This window comes from Balaenoptera borealis, assembly GCF_965194805.1.
Source record: "Balaenoptera borealis genome assembly, chromosome: 4".
NCBI classification, from domain to species: domain Eukaryota; kingdom Metazoa; phylum Chordata; class Mammalia; order Artiodactyla; family Balaenopteridae; genus Balaenoptera; species Balaenoptera borealis.
In genome coordinates this window covers 114513820-114528952 of record NC_138861.1, presented here as the reverse complement: position 1 = coordinate 114528952, position 15133 = coordinate 114513820, and the positions used below count along the sequence as shown (strand labels likewise).

The 15133-nt window shown below is 51.6% G+C and overlaps 1 protein-coding gene across 1 annotated transcript in view; it reads left to right on the top strand.

Annotated features, from left to right (window-relative positions):
- Positions 1–2006: 2006 nt before the first annotated feature.
- LOC309627707 (uncharacterized protein C4orf50) overlaps positions 2007–15133 on the top strand; it is a 121642-nt gene continuing 108515 nt past the window's right edge. Inside the window, exons 1-3 of the mRNA XM_082389854.1 lie at positions 2007–5165; positions 9688–9826; positions 13043–13636. Coding sequence (XP_082245980.1) covers positions 4879–5165; positions 9688–9826; positions 13043–13636 — 1020 coding nt within the window. The 5' untranslated portion in view covers positions 2007–4878. The remainder of the gene's footprint in view (positions 5166–9687; positions 9827–13042; positions 13637–15133) is intronic.

Genomic DNA, 15133 nt, shown 5'->3' with positions numbered 1-15133 from the left:
AATGAAAATGAAAAGCACGTCTGCTTTCTCTGGGGCCAAAGATACACAGAGAAGCCTTGCTTTGCTGACTTAGTAGCAGAAGTCCAGGAGGTGTGCAAGGGTCTCTGGGAAGCTAGTCCCACAGCACAGAGTGCCCATCCCTCCCTGCTGCAGGAGTGTGGGCCTCATGCCCTCCTGCCCCACGCTTCTGTCTTCTCAGCTCTCCCACTCAGACAACAGGATGCAAATGGCAGTGGCTTTGAAGTCAGACCCATCCAGGTCCACTCCTAGACCAGCCACTCCTCTGCAGTGGACACTGGCAAAGTACTTGCCACTCAGAGTCTTAATTTCTTCATCTGTGGAATGGGGGGTGATAGTTCCCACATAGCACCTCACAAGAGGTCTTCTTTGGGCACAACTAGACAGTTAGACCCAAAGACTCTCGGATACTGGCAGGAGATGCAGCAGGCAGCATCTGATGCACCCTTGTGGAAGTCGTCCTCCAAGGAGACCATACGGCCCACAGGGGACCAGGGGCCAGTCTCTTTGGCCCCCAGGAGACAGTTCAGGTGCGAGGGAGTGAGGCTCATACAGGCAGGTGCAGGGAGCCAACAACGAGTCGGCATTTCTTGTGACAGTCCCAGGCATCGCTTCCAAGGTTCCTGCCAGGGACAGGCCCAGTCACAAGAGCCACAGGGGGCCTCAGAGTTCTGGCAGCCCACCAGGTGCGTACTCATGTACTCATACGTCATCCTCTGCCCTCCGCGCCCAGATGAGACACACAGCTCAGGGCTGCTGTTGTGCTTGTTGCCTAGTAATGCAACTGACCTTCTGCCCAGATGTGGTTTCCAGGTGGTAGAGCTACAGACTCCACGGAACCCAAGTCAGTTTCTCACACAGAAAGGAGAAGGGCCGGGTCCACCCTTTACCACCAGCCTCCTCACAGATCTATTTGGGGGGGATGAAGGGAGAGCCCAGGTCAAGTTCCTGACACAGGGAACGCCATGCTGTGCCACTTAAATGTGCTGTTTCCCACTCCCCTCCCATCTCACCCCTCCCCTCCCACCTCATACTTCATTCCTCCCCTCCCCTCACTCCCCGCCCCCATATCCCTCAGTCCTGTACAGGCAATGGAAACCAGTGAGGGGCAGGGTAGAAAAGTCCAGGGGGCAGACCGTGCCCCGCCGCCACCGTCTGGCAGCGGTGTGGGCCCGGAGACCAGCCCTGCGGGTGACCAGCCAGCCAGTTTGCCCAGGTCAGGGCTTCCAGTTCTAAAATGGGGAGTCCCGGGCACACTGGGCATTTCTCACCCCCCCCCCCGCCCCCCGCTGCACGTACTGAGTTGGAGTCGGGTGAAATGCAACAGGCGGGCGTGTGCGGGAGCTGAAGCTTCTAGAGTCCGCTCACCCTAGAGGTCCCAGGTGCACTGACTCGGTGCCCAGGGCCCTGCGCGCGGAGGGTGGGGCGGGGCTGGGGAGCGGGGGCGGGGTGGCGCCGCAGGTGCACTGCGCACGCGCAGGCCCTGGTTGGGGGCCCTGGTCACCTGGAGAGCTGGACTCCGCGATTTAGCGCCCGCTCAGCACCTTTCTCGGCGAATTCATCATTCTCTCTCCTTCCATTGGCCAGCCCTGCTTCCCTCTTTCTGGATTCTCGCGTTCCGCAGTTGAGCCTCCGGGTCCGGGGCTCCTGCTCTCCCCTCAGCTTCCAGAACCAGCTTGTGAAGAGCTGACGAGCGGGAATCCCACCCGCCGCTTCCGGTACAGAAAAGCACGTTTCTCTTTTCTCACATTTAACCAGGACCTGATAGAGGCCTGCCAAATTGGGGATCCCAACCAGCCGATTTGGGGTGCCCCCCAGGTTGTCTGAGAAGCCTTGGGGACTCCTGCAGACCCCGCACTGTGACCCTGATTCCAGCTGAGGGGCAGAGCTGCCGGACTCCAGAAGCCTGGCCTCCTCCCACCTCCCTCCCAACCCTCCTCCCGCCCCCTCCCCACCATCTCTCTGGGGCTACCATTTCATCTGAAGTGGGGACCCCTTTGTCCTGCCCTCAGCCAAGCTCTGTGTCCTTCCTGTGGTCGCCCTCAGCCTTGGGGAACCTCACCCAGGCTGCGAATGATGCAGGGCCACGTCCTTAGAGCGGTTCCACGGCCATCTGTCCCCTTTCCTCAGGTCTCCAGCCCTGAGAAGCCCGCAGAGGTGATAATCCACGGGCAATCCACGTTCCTGTCCTTCTCCCTCAGACACAGATGGTTCATTCCAAATGAAGCCCACGGTCTTAGTTACTTATCCAAAAAAAGTCTGTAGACACTTCCCCAGGCAGAGGCACTGGGGCTCAAATGCCCTTGACCTGTCCCGGATGCACCTTTCCTCTGGGCTGCTCCCCTAAGAAAGGTCTAGAATACCTGCTTCCTCCTCCTTGCAGGCCTGGCACATGACTTTTTAGGTGGTCACTTGGCCCCAGTCAGCTGTCAATCAATCCTTCTGCTCGAGGATGCTCCTGGCAGCTAAGGTCCCTGCGGGCTCGCTGTGCCAGGCACAGGACCAGGCACTTGAGAGCTAAGTGACTCGTGCAACAGCAGGGAGGGGACTGCTGTTCATCTCATTTTGCAGGGAGCTGGGTTAAGTGCCTAAGATCTTGGCGCGCAAGAGGCAGAGCTGGACACAGCCCAGGCAGGCGGTCTGAACCACATGTTGCTTCCGCCTGGCAAGCACAGCCCGCATGCTGCATTCACTGTGTGCCTGGCGCTGTGCACTGCTTGCCCTACGGCCGCTCGTCTGTGCCTCAACAGCTCTTGATGTGGGTACTATTTTCACTACCCACGCCCACCTTTTATGAGTACTTAGGTGATTTGTCCAAGATTCCATCCAAGAAACACCGGAGATCTGAGTTGCCCCACTGCGCCCCCTCTTGGCCGATACCCCGCCCTGCTGCCTCTGACCGCTCCGTGTCTATTGCAAGCCCCCTGCGCCACCCTACACAGCCACTTTTGAGGAAGTAGATTTTAATTTTTTTTTCCTTTGCATTATGGCTTATTACAGGATATTGAATATAGTTCCCTGTACTCTATAATAGGACCTTGTTGGGTTTAAAAAAATTTTTTTTCCATTATGGTTGGGAAATACACTCTAAAACACAATTTTCTCCCAACCCAGACAACCTCTCCACTAAGGTAGACAAGAAAGAAAACAATTTTATTATCGAATGAGCATCAAACCAGAATGTGATGTGCATCACAGACCATCCGCTAAGAGATCTGCAAAGACAGAAAAGAATCTCACTTGTTGTTAGCCAAGGAGATACAGCCCAATTCGTACAGGTCCTCAGGATAAACAATAATTTGTTGTCACGTAAGAGAACTTGGCAGCACTACTTATTACATATAGGTCACCCTAAATCCACCTGGCCATTGGAGTGACCCTCTGTGTTTGTTCATTTGTTTTGTACAAAGAAAAGTGGAATTTCTCCTATCTCTATGACAGGAGGTGGTTTTGCAACTTGGAGCCGGGAGACCAGGAAGTTAGGCTCCGACCCTCCCACAGGAACTGGGAGACAGGGTTCTATTTTCCTTGGATGTTTGCATGCCAAAGAGATGGCTCCCAGGATCTTCAGAAACACGTTCCTGGGTCAGAAAAGCAGCAAAAGGCCTATATAGCTTTTAAAAGAATTAACATATATTTCAAAGAGGTGAAGAAAGAACGACAAGTTTTCTAAAGTAGGTGCTCTCAGAAAAGGGTGGGGGAAGTCCCTTCCACCATTTTTAACAGGGAGAATTACGTCTCGTAGTTTAAATTTCTATTTATTCCTGCACCACTCTGCATCAGGCCTATTTATTGCACCCTTCCCTGGCCAGCTCCTTCCGTTCTCGCCTCCTGCACCCCCCGCAGTACGCCATCCTCAAAGATCTGACCAGGACCCACCTTGGCTCTAAACACTCCAGGGACCCCCCTGCTTCCCACACAGAGATGCCATGTCCTGGAGTCCAAGGCCCACAGGGATATGGCTCCAAGTCACCTTCTGTCCTGGGTCCTCACTTCCCCCTTCAGTGTGTCCACTGGGCCAGCCAAACCCGACCACTCCCACTCCCTTCACCTGTCCTGACTCTGTCCTGGGGCTTTGGTCCTGAGACTCCCTCCGCCTGGAAGAACCTTCTGCCCACCTCTGCCAGCTGTGATGGGTCATTCCTTGGCCATCTATACAGCCTCAGCCTCCTCCACAGCAGGATGTGTTTCCTCCTTTTCGGGGTCTGGGTTCATCCCTCACCCCTTGAGTTTTGGTGTCAGACTTGGATTTGAATCCTGACTCTGCCACTGCCCATCTGTGGGGCCTGGCCAACTCCCCCAGCTTCCAGAGCCTCTGTTTCAGCATCTATAAAATGGTTATAAAAATGCCCACCTCCTGGGGTTTCCAGGAGAATCGGACTAGGTAAGGTGAGATGACCCAGTGCAGTGCTAATTTCCCTTTCCCTTCCCCTAGTAAACTCCAAGCCTGTGATAAATGTTTGCTGGACTCAGAAAGGAGGTTTAGAACTTCATTTATTACCTGGTGAAAACTTGAGCCTCATTGCTGAGAATTTATAACACTCTGATGGTCCTGCCTAGAAATCTTATTTTACCTCTTTGTACACATTATTAAATTTTTAATTCCAAGTGACTTTTCTGCTTTGGGTGAGTGCAGGCATGCTGGCTTGTAAAACGAGAGGCTTTCATTCATATTGTATGACATTTCTGCAGGTGAAACCCAAGTCCCCCACTCATAAATAATCCACCTGTTCTTGCCCTCCTCAAAGGATATTTTCCTGCACAATCTGAAGGCACTGCAGCCACCTTGAAATCTCCAGAAAGTCCATGTTGCAGATTCACTTAATTGTATTAAGTCTTGGCCCATGAACTATGTCTGGGATGGAGCCGACAGCTAAAGGACGGACTGAAAAAAGTTTCAGCTACGTTGTCAGAGCCCCCAGCAGCGATGGGTTTGATATAATGAACGTCGATGTGAAGATCGACACGTCCTGGATCTTCCAGGATGTAGAGGAGACTGGTGAGGAGCCGGAATGTCTTCCAGAAGAAGCAGCCAGAAGCCCAGACATGGGCACGGGAACACTCAGGAAGCACCTGGAATCCTCAGAACAGAAGCTGTTGGCAGCTGTGGACAAGTACGTGATGTCAGAGTCTGGGCTGAGGAGCAGGTAAATATATACCATTTGGACCTCTTCTTTGTGTATGTACGAATCCTGGGGCATCCTAATTGTGTCAGGGTGGAGTGTTGAATCATTTCTATGACTGAGGATGCAGGCAAAACAATCAGTGTTCCATAACCCGCCACAGCAGTCCCTGGCTCCTCTGTCTTTCCCTTCCTCTGCTCCGTATCGTAGGGGCTGAGCCTACCTCCCAGGCTCCCTTGCTCACTGGCTTCCATCTGGGTCCAGCCAATGGGAGACGCTGAAGGGAGGAGGACGGGCGAAGCCAGGGGAGTCTCCCCTTCTCTTCTGCTCTGGGTGACGTCTCTGACCATGGCTGCCATTCAGTCATGCGTTCGGCTTCCTCTGTGGTCCTGCTCCTGGGCCCCAGTATCACCACCTCCTCCCTGTCTATCCCTCCAGCCCCAGGGGCAGAAGTGGCTCCCAGCAGTTGCTAACCTCTGGGTTGCCTGTCATCTCTGTCTGGCCTTTCATCTCTTCCATCATCTTTGTAGCAGATTCCCTATGTTTGTTTGATTCTCGCTGCTGAACCTCCTGGCCTAGGCTCTATTTTCCTGATGGAACCGACATGGTCCAGAGGTGGGGTGTTTGAATCCAGGTCCTTCTCCAAAGCCCATGCTCTGTTTTGATACCTAGGCCAGTAGAATGAGGAGAAACCCAGCATGGAAATGCAGTACGGTTATGGCTGGGGTCTGACAGGTTTACCAATATGCCAACAGCCAAGTGTCTTAAATTTGTCTGACTTCACCATTTTTTGTGTGTTTTCCTTCATTTTAGTAAGGGCAAGTCAGTAAATGTGTATTTATTTACATGATCTTTACTTTTTCTCCTCTTTGTAAAACTTTTCACGTGAAAAAATTCACATATGAGAAAAATTATTCTGTCACCTTCAGTATCAGTCTATGTGATTGTCCATTCACTCATTCATCCATTTACTCATTCATTCCCTCATTCATTCACTCATTCTACAATGTGCACTTAGCCCTCGGGAATCACATACTGTTTGTTGTATGAGTCTGCTGGGGCTGCCATAACAAAGCACCACAGACTGGGGGGCTTAAACAACAGACATTTATTTTCTCATAGTCCTGGTGGATGGAAGTAAAAGATCAAAGTGTGGACAAGGTTGTTTCCTTCTGAGACCTCTCTCCTTGGCTTGGTGATATCTGCCTTCTCTCTGTGTCTTCCTGTGGTCTTCCTTCTGTGCATGTCTGTGTCCTAATCTCCTCTTCTTATAAGGACACCAGTCATAGTGGATCAGGGCCCACCCTAATGACCTCATTTTAACTAAATTACCTCTTTAAAAACCCTATCTCCAAATACAGTCACATTCTGAGGTACTAGGGTTAGCTAACTTCAACATATGAATTTGGGAGGACATATTCAGCCCAAAACATGAGTTCTAGGGGTTGAGAGCTGGAAAGGCAGGGCCCCAGCCCTGGAGAGATAGAAGTATAACTCACGCAAGGTTGTACATGGCAGTGAAAACCAGAAGGTCACTAGGCCTGGGAAAGATGGGTGGGAAACCCCTGCCAGAGGGGACCTCTCTATGTGAGGGAGAAACAGGCAGCGTGGAGGCACCATGAGTGACGGAGATGAGGGGCCTCTGTGGCTGGGGCCTGGGGTGAGGACATCCTGGAGGCGGTGTCCTAGACCCGCCTGTGGGGAAATGTGAGCTGTGTCCTCAGTTCTCTGAAGGTGGGATGCACCATCCGGTAGAAGCAGGGCTTCAGGAGGGGACGCCGGATCTGTGGCAGGGGTTGGGAGAAAAAAGATTTAAGGCTTACCAAGATCCTGTGGCGCAGGGCACAGTGCTGACCTCCCCCCACAATGCCTCCATCACTGCTCCCTTGACCCCTGTGACACATAGAGTGATATGATCCCCTTTTCCAGATGAGGAAACTGAGGCTCAGTGGATGAAATACATTACTCAGTGTCACTGAGAGCTGAAGCCAGGGTCTGAATGCACAACTGTGAATATAGATTTCAGGCTAATTTCACCATGGGTTTGCTCTAAGTAGGGGATAGTAAAAGATTGATAGTGTACATTGGACTTCACTTCAGTTAAAGAGTTAATATTTTAAAGTATTTATTGCAAAACTAATGCAACCACGTTGTTAGAAATTTGAGAACGAGAACCCCACTCCCACCTCCATAACACTATCATTGCTGCAAATTCATTTACAATCTAAATGCAACGAAATTAATAATAGCTGAACACTTGTTGAGTGTTTACTCTGGGCTAGGCACTATTTACATGCTTGACGCGTATTAACAGACTTAATCCTTAAAAATAAATTACTGAAAATGAAGTAATAGCAATATCCTCAATTTCTAGATGGGGAAATTAAGGTGCTGGCTTAAGTAACTTCTCCGTGGTCACACACCCGGCTACATGGGGGCGCTGGGACCACCCAGGCCGCCTGCCCGATTTATCCTGGTGGATATTCCCTGATGGAGTCTCCCAGTTCTGTAGCACTCTTTGCAGCTCTACACTGTAATATATATTTTTAAATTTGTCATTAATCAGTGAAAAATGGTACTTCATTGTCTAGTTCCTATTTGTGTGTGTATATGTTTCCTATGGCTGCTAAAACAAATTACTGCAAACGTGCTGCCTTCAAACAACACACATTCATTGCCTTTCAGTTCTGGAGGCAGAAGTCCTAAAGCAGTCTCACTGGGCTACAGTCACGGTGTCCGTAGGCCTGTGCTCTCTCCAGAAGCTGTAGGGGAAACCTGTGTCTGCCTTTTCCAGCATCTATAGCTGCATTCCTTGGCTTCTGGCCCCTCCCCATCTTCAAGCCAGCAGGGTAGCATCTTGCTTCAGTGGTCACATGGCCTCCCCTTCTGCCTCCCTCTCATGAGGACAGTTGTAATTGCGGTTAAGCCCACCCAGATAATCCAGGATAATCTCTCCGTCTCAAGCTCCTTAAGTTAATCACATCTACAGTCTCTTTTGCATCTTAAGGTAACATTCATAAGTTTCGGGGAGCAGGGCGTGGATATATTTGGGGGCTGTTATTCAGCCTGCCACCGTGAAAGTAGTCATTTTCTGCCTAGTTTAAGTATAGGGATAATACCAGAATTCAATATTGTCCCAGATTTAACATTTCAGATTGGTCTCAAAAACTAAAAAGTTAAACTTTTCTTTTCCCATTCAGATATCACCACGTTTTATAGTCAATCAGAAGGCACTCCACCCAAGCCTCTGACTGATTAATGAGCGGCCACTCCTTGGGTTCATTTTGGAAGGAACTTAATTTTAATCTACACAAGAGGGCACCCTCCCTTCTGTCACTCTAGAGACCCTCCCCCAGGGCCTCAAAACTAGAGCAGGAGAGGGGACTCTTGGCCCTATTATTAATAATAGTGACTCACTTTATTTAATCTTCACAACAACCCTCTGAGCAAGGTGCAATTACCTGTTTTACAGATGAAGATACTGAGGGTCATAGTGGTGAATGAGCCCAGTTAAGGCCTCATGGCAGGTAAGTGGCAGAGCCAGGAGGCAAAGCTAAGTCCTCACCCAGGGAAGTAGAGTCTGTCCTGGATGAGCAGGTCACCTGGTGTGGAGCTGGGTAAAGGAGTGAGGTTGTGCAGAGCTTGTCCATGTAGGCTGAGAATGCACTTTCCACGTGCTTCATGGTCTTCTATTATAGAAGTGAGATTGGCACATTGAGGGGACTTGGATACTAGGTACCAGCAGGAGACAGACAAGTGAGTCTATGTGGCTCCTCCGCTCCTCATGGGACCAGTAGGCAGATGTTCCTTCCGGCTTCCCTCCATTCACATGTGCTCCTCCTTTCTATGTAGCTGAGGTCAGGGCTCACTTCCAGCCTGGGTATTACTTTGCATATGACACAACTTCAGCACTTCCTGAAGTGCTGAAGACTTCAGGTGGCTTAGCCATCCCTAACTGTTAGGTCATTTCCAACCTCTCACTTTTGTAATCCAGAGATTAATTTTTTAAATCGCAGAAACCTTTTTTCTGCATTTCAGTCATTTCCTTAGAAGAGATTTGCAATAATTTAGCTTAAATGGGAGGCAACAGAGCACAGGGTTAAAGCATGAGTTTGGGAGCCATGCAGCCTGGACTCTATAATGCTCTGTGACCTTGGGCAAGTTGCCCGGCCTCTCTGATCCTGTTTCCTCATGTGCGAAGTAGGGGGAAGGGAATCCACCTGTAAGGATTAATTGAGACAATGCAGATGTATGGTTCAGATGTTTGCTTCAGTCCTTCTTCATTGGTATGACCTGAACTGGGGATTACTGGTTTAGGGATGAGAACACTGTTAAGATTCCCAGTGCCTTATTATTCAAAAGAGGGCTCTGAAGTATTTTAGATCATCTTCAAAAAGATAGGTATGAATGTTTTACAAAATGTCGTTTTGTCAGAATATCAAATTGGCCAAATAACAGAGGAAAAAAAGATGATCCTGGTGTCTGTGAAAACCTTAGGCCACGCTTACTGCATCCTGAGTAAGCGCCTTGCTGCTTCAATGCGCAGAATTCAGGAGCTGGAGCTGTCGGAGAGGAAACTCCTCCAGAAGGTGGACCAGTTGAGCGCCCTCGTATTCCAGGAGAGAAGTGCCTCTCTCCGGGCCCAGGAGCAGCTGGAGGTGCTGCAGGGGGAGCTCGCCAGCCAGGTACCGAGTCCCTCCTCCTTCTTTCCAGTACTTGTTTCTTGTCCCAGCAGAGTCACCCCATAGGTTTGGACGTGGTAGCAGCTGGCCTTGAACATAGACAGTGGGGCGGAGAGCCTAGCCAGAAGGGGTAAGAGAGGTCCCAATTCTAACAGTGCAAGCAGGGGCCGCTGGACCTGGGCAAGGTCACGTGGCATCCCTCGGCCTCGGCTGCCCCATCTGTAAAACGGGGCTCCCATCCTGTCCTGCCCGCCTCATAGGGCTCTGGCTGGGATCCACTGGGTGGCATGCAGGGGTTGTGCACTTGCTGGGAGCTCTGGCCAGAGGTTCCTTTCTGCGGACTTGGTGCCTGACATCAGGGGAGCCGGCTCTGGCCTAAGGACAAGGAGAGGACTGATGCGGGGTCTCTGCCCTCAGGAGCTGGCTTGCGGGCAGGGACACAGATGGGAAACAAGTAACTCCAAAGCTGGATGCTGGGAGCCATGGGGAATGTGGTGTGTGGTGGGGAGACAGAGTTGGTGAGGCCAGAGGGCTGCAGGGAGGACAGATCACCAGGGCCCCGGCATGACCCAAATTCTGGAGGCAAGGGGGAGCAGGACTTAGGGGGACCTTAGCAGGAGAGGCTCATAGTCAGAGCTTTTGGGAATATCGCTCTAACTGCATGGGAGAGAGAGGCGGCAGGGGCAGGGGGCAAGTTAGAGCGTGATTGGAGAGGGAGTGGGTGGTTAAGAGGATAGGCTCTGGAGGCAGAAGCCTGGAGCCAAACCCTGGCTCTGCTACTCATGAGCTGTGTGATCTAGGCCAAGTGACTTAACCTCTCTGAACCTCAGTTTCCTCATCTGTGAAATGGGAATGATACAGTACCAACCCCGTTCAATTGTTGTGTGGGTAAAGGAAGGTAATACGTGTAAAACACTCACAACGGTAGGCATTTGGATAGCCCTAGCTGCCTTCGTAATTACTAGTCTTTACTGAAATATTCCAGGGGAGAGATGACGAAGGCTGGAGGGCAGAGGCTTGGCAGGCAGAGACCCAGAGATCCCGAGAGGCATCTGGTTTCAGTAAATTGCTACTCACAGGGCAGCACAGTGACTGTTAAATTGCAGGTTGACGCCCGTCAGTGGGTTGTGAAATCAATTCCGTAACTCACAACCAGCATTTTAAGAATGGAATTGACTAGGAATTATGAAAGGGCATCACGTGTACGAAGGGGAGTGCTGTTTCCTGAAACTTCTGTTTCAGTTGTCAACATGCGCATATGTATAACGGGGCATGTTCTTAAATGTATTTTTTACCGTGGGAAGTAGTCCAGAAAGTTTGAAAAACACCAGATTGATTAGCTTTCAACTGAAATAGAAGTGATGCATGGAAAGATAAGAAGTTCAATTAAATTGAAATTAGTCTTTGAGATGCCAGGGAGACATGCAAGTGCCACTTTTCCCCTTTGCATTGAACTTCAGGTGCAGAAAGTTGAGTTCATCCTCCTTGGTTCACAGCACATCATCGTCAGTGTCCGAGAGTTTTTAACCCGAGGTATAGTAGTGTTATGTGGGATCCCACCATCAAGAATGTAATCTCTCTGTGGAAAATCCTGTAATTAATATTTTTTGTCATGCCTTATATACATATAGGGTTTCCCAGGTGAAAAGACACAGTCCTGCAATCACCAGAGGTTCCTAGTATGATGGGGAGACAGAGGATGAGGGTGACAAGCAAGGGAAATGCCATTAGCGAGCTCGGGGCACTGCAGGACCTGCAGTTATGTGGCCCACACACATTTCTTTATTGCATTCTCCTGTAATCTGGATGCTCCTGGGAATGTCCTGTCACAAAACCCCATTTCCAGATGAAGGGCAAAATTTCAGAGAGGTGAGGGGTCTGGCTTGGGTCCCCTCGGAGACCACTTGGCCCAGCTTCAACCCAGCCCAGACACTAACCCTCAATCTCTCCCCAGAACTATCTGCATTTCAGAGCATATTTTGCAGGAATGCATGAACTCTGCCCTTTGTACCTGATATTTGCCAAATGGCAATTTGCCCCATTGTTGTCAATATTTGCAGTAATCCTTTGCATACAAAGACACCTCACTTCTGTGGTGACCCGCGGTCATTCCCAAAGGTGATAAAGGTAGACCCATTCAGGTGATGGGGCACCGTGCACCCAGCATCACCGATTACAGGATTCATACCATCGGGAAGACCCCCAGCAATTTTCCTCGCAGGGAATCTAACTCCAATTTTATCTGCCCCATTTCCCCCCAAAACACGCTGTCAAACAAAGCCTGCCGGGCTGTTCCCAAGTTTCCTCTTTCCCATTTGCTCTTGCTTGTTTGTTTTGTCTTCTGCAAGCTCTCGTGGCTGTGACTGGGCATCGGCAGCAGGCACTAGCAGTTGAAAGAGAGCTTAACATGAAGGCAGTTCTACCCATTTGCATAAATTAATTCTGAAAATTAGGCAAGGACGCCCATTTTTGCAGTGCGTGGGTCACCCCAGTCCAGCCTACAGCTCATAGGTGGGGGGAGGCCAAGGTTTAAGAACAGGGAGATGTGTTCCTTGGACAGGCAGCGGGCCAAGCGGAAAAAGGAAAGGTCTTGAGTCAAGTACGTGGCGGTTCAGTGACTTTTAGTCGTGTGACATTATGCAGGTCACTTCTGAGTAGCTCCACGGGGCGTATTCACAGGAAGGAACAAATGCTGTGACACTGGTGGTCCTGTCTCACCAGCCAGAAGTCATGGTCAGCTGATCCTTACTGGGCCAGGCATTAACTCTGTAGGCACTGGGAAATGGGGAGGTCTGGGAAGTTCTGCAAGTGGGGAAGTGGGGACACTCAGGGGGGTCCAGGTGGCAGCTCTTTACAAACTGGTGTGGGGGAATTACATGTTGGAACCACTGGCCCTCCCAGTGTGCACCAGCCCATCCCCATCCTGCCCGTTGCACAGTTTCCTTCCAAGAACTCGGGGAGCTCACGGGTGTGCAGGGCCCACACTAGGGGGAGGTGAGTAAGGCACTCGTCTCCTGGGCAAACTTTAAAGGGGCGCCAAAAAACAGTCATCGAGATAAATAATATTTTGCAGCAATGTCTTAACGCAAAAATTAATGCAAAAAGAAAAAGCGCGCTGAACAACAAAATATCGAAGTTTCAAATAAAGACAGGCTCAATGCGAGCTACGGTGCGTCCCCGGCCGCCTTCCTGACGCCCTCCTCCACCGCCAACTCGTAGGTTCAGGAGAAGGAGCGCGCGGCCCGGCGGCAGCGGTGGCGGCTGCGGCGGCTGCGGGAGCGGCTGCGGCGCAAGGACGAGGCGCTGGGGCGGCAGGCGGCGGCCCTGGAGCGCGGCCGGCGGATCCAGCGGCGTCAGCTGCGCCTGGCGCGCGAGCAGGAGCGCATCCTGCGGGCGCAGGTGCAGCGGCTGGAGCGGGACGTGCGGCGCCTCTGCCACGCCGCGGGCCTCCTGCTGGCCGAGCTGGACGCCCCGAACCCGGGTGGCCCCCGACCCCCAGGCCCGGCCAGTCCCCGGGGCGCTCCCGAGAAGGCCGCGGAGCCGCGCGCGCTGCGGGCCAGGGCCGAGCGCGGCGAGCGCGAGCGGGACCAGGCGGCGCGCCGGCTGCGGGAGCAGCGCGCCACCGAGCGGCTGCTCCGCGGGCAGCTGGAGGAGCTGCGCTGCTGCATCTATGGGCTGAAGCTGTCGGAGATCGGCCTGCAGGGCCAGGTGGAGGAGCTCGCCCAGCAAAACAGGTGCCTGCGAGAGGAGCTGGGAGCCCAGGCCCCCCGAGAGAGAGCGCTCAGCACGGCCCCTGCTGGTCACTGTAGCCTGGTAAGTGGCCGCAACCCAGGGCACGAGTGATTTTCTGCTTTTCTCTAACTTTCTGCCGCTTGGTCAAGTCACGGACTCCGTCATTCCCCAGTTTTCCTCTTCAACCACCCCTCCAACCCACCAGCCCCGTTCATCCATCCTTCATTCCATCCGCCCATCTACCCACCTGGTGGCACCCATCCACCCCTACAACTTCACTCACCCGTTCACCAACCCAGCCACCTCACCACCATCTGCCCACCTGCTCAACCACCATCCACCTGTCCGTGCCCTCACCCACCGTCTTGTTTACCCACCCACCCACTCCTCTACCCACACTCCATCATCCCTTTCACCCGACCATCTGCTTGTCCATCTCTCCTTGCAGCCACTCTCCAGGCAACCAACCAGCTACCCTTCATCCCTCATCGTCTGTTTCCTCCTGTCCGTCCATCTGTCTGACATTTGATGGGTCCCTGCCTGTGCCAGGCCCCGTGCTGGGCGAGCTTCTCCACGTGCAGTATGACATTAACTGTCATGGTCTCGTGACTTCCACCCCGATCCACCCCTCCCTGGGAAAGCGATCACCCTTTCCCACCTCCCTCACAGCTCCAAAGGTGACCACGGTCCCAGCGTGCCGGTGCTGTACGTGCATCTTCATTTCTCCTTCTTTAGACTGTGAGCCCCTTGAGGGCAGGTCCAGGTCAGATGGCTTCTGTAGCGGCCGCCCCAGCAGCAGCACACAGGAGGCCCTCAGGACTGTGCAGCAGAGAACATGCAGGGTTCGGTCCCTTTCTGGTTCTCCTATTTGCTAGCTGTGTGACCCCGAGCAAGTTTCTTAAGCTCTGGAGCCGAGAGCAGGCTGGACACTGATGTTATCACCTAACTGATAGACGAGCAAAAACTTACCGTTTAATATACTCCTGCCATGTGCTTGGCACCCTACGGTGTTTTCAAAGGCATCATTTAATGCTCCTAAAACTGTAAAGCAGGTACTATTAATGTCCCCACTCCACAGAGAGGAGGCTGAGGCTCAGAGAGGCAGTGCACTGACCTGTTGTCACACAGCTCAGAAGAGGCAGAACTAGAATTTGATCCAAATTGGATGTGAGTCCAGAGTGCTTTGTTTCTCCTGCACCAGGCTGCCTCCCTGTAAAGGGAGAGTTAACTCAGCTCCCTCCAAGAGATCAAGATCCCACTGGGTTAATTTGCATTTAAGGAAAAATAAGGGAGCCACCTTAGCCCAAAGAAGATTACTCATTAAAAAAAACAAATCAAATTTATCTTCGGACCTGGACAACCTATTTCAAATTAACTGGAACTTTAGTTTTCTCAAGATAATGAAGTGTATCCTGCCTAGATCATTTTAATAATGAGTTTATCTGTGGTTATATTTTATCTTTTTAGTACTTCATCCTACTCATGTTACTTCTGCGTGTCCTGTTCGTTCTTCCTCCATTATGTTCATCAGGTAAAAGGAATACAGTGTACCTTTAATATAGGCACCTTGTTGTAATT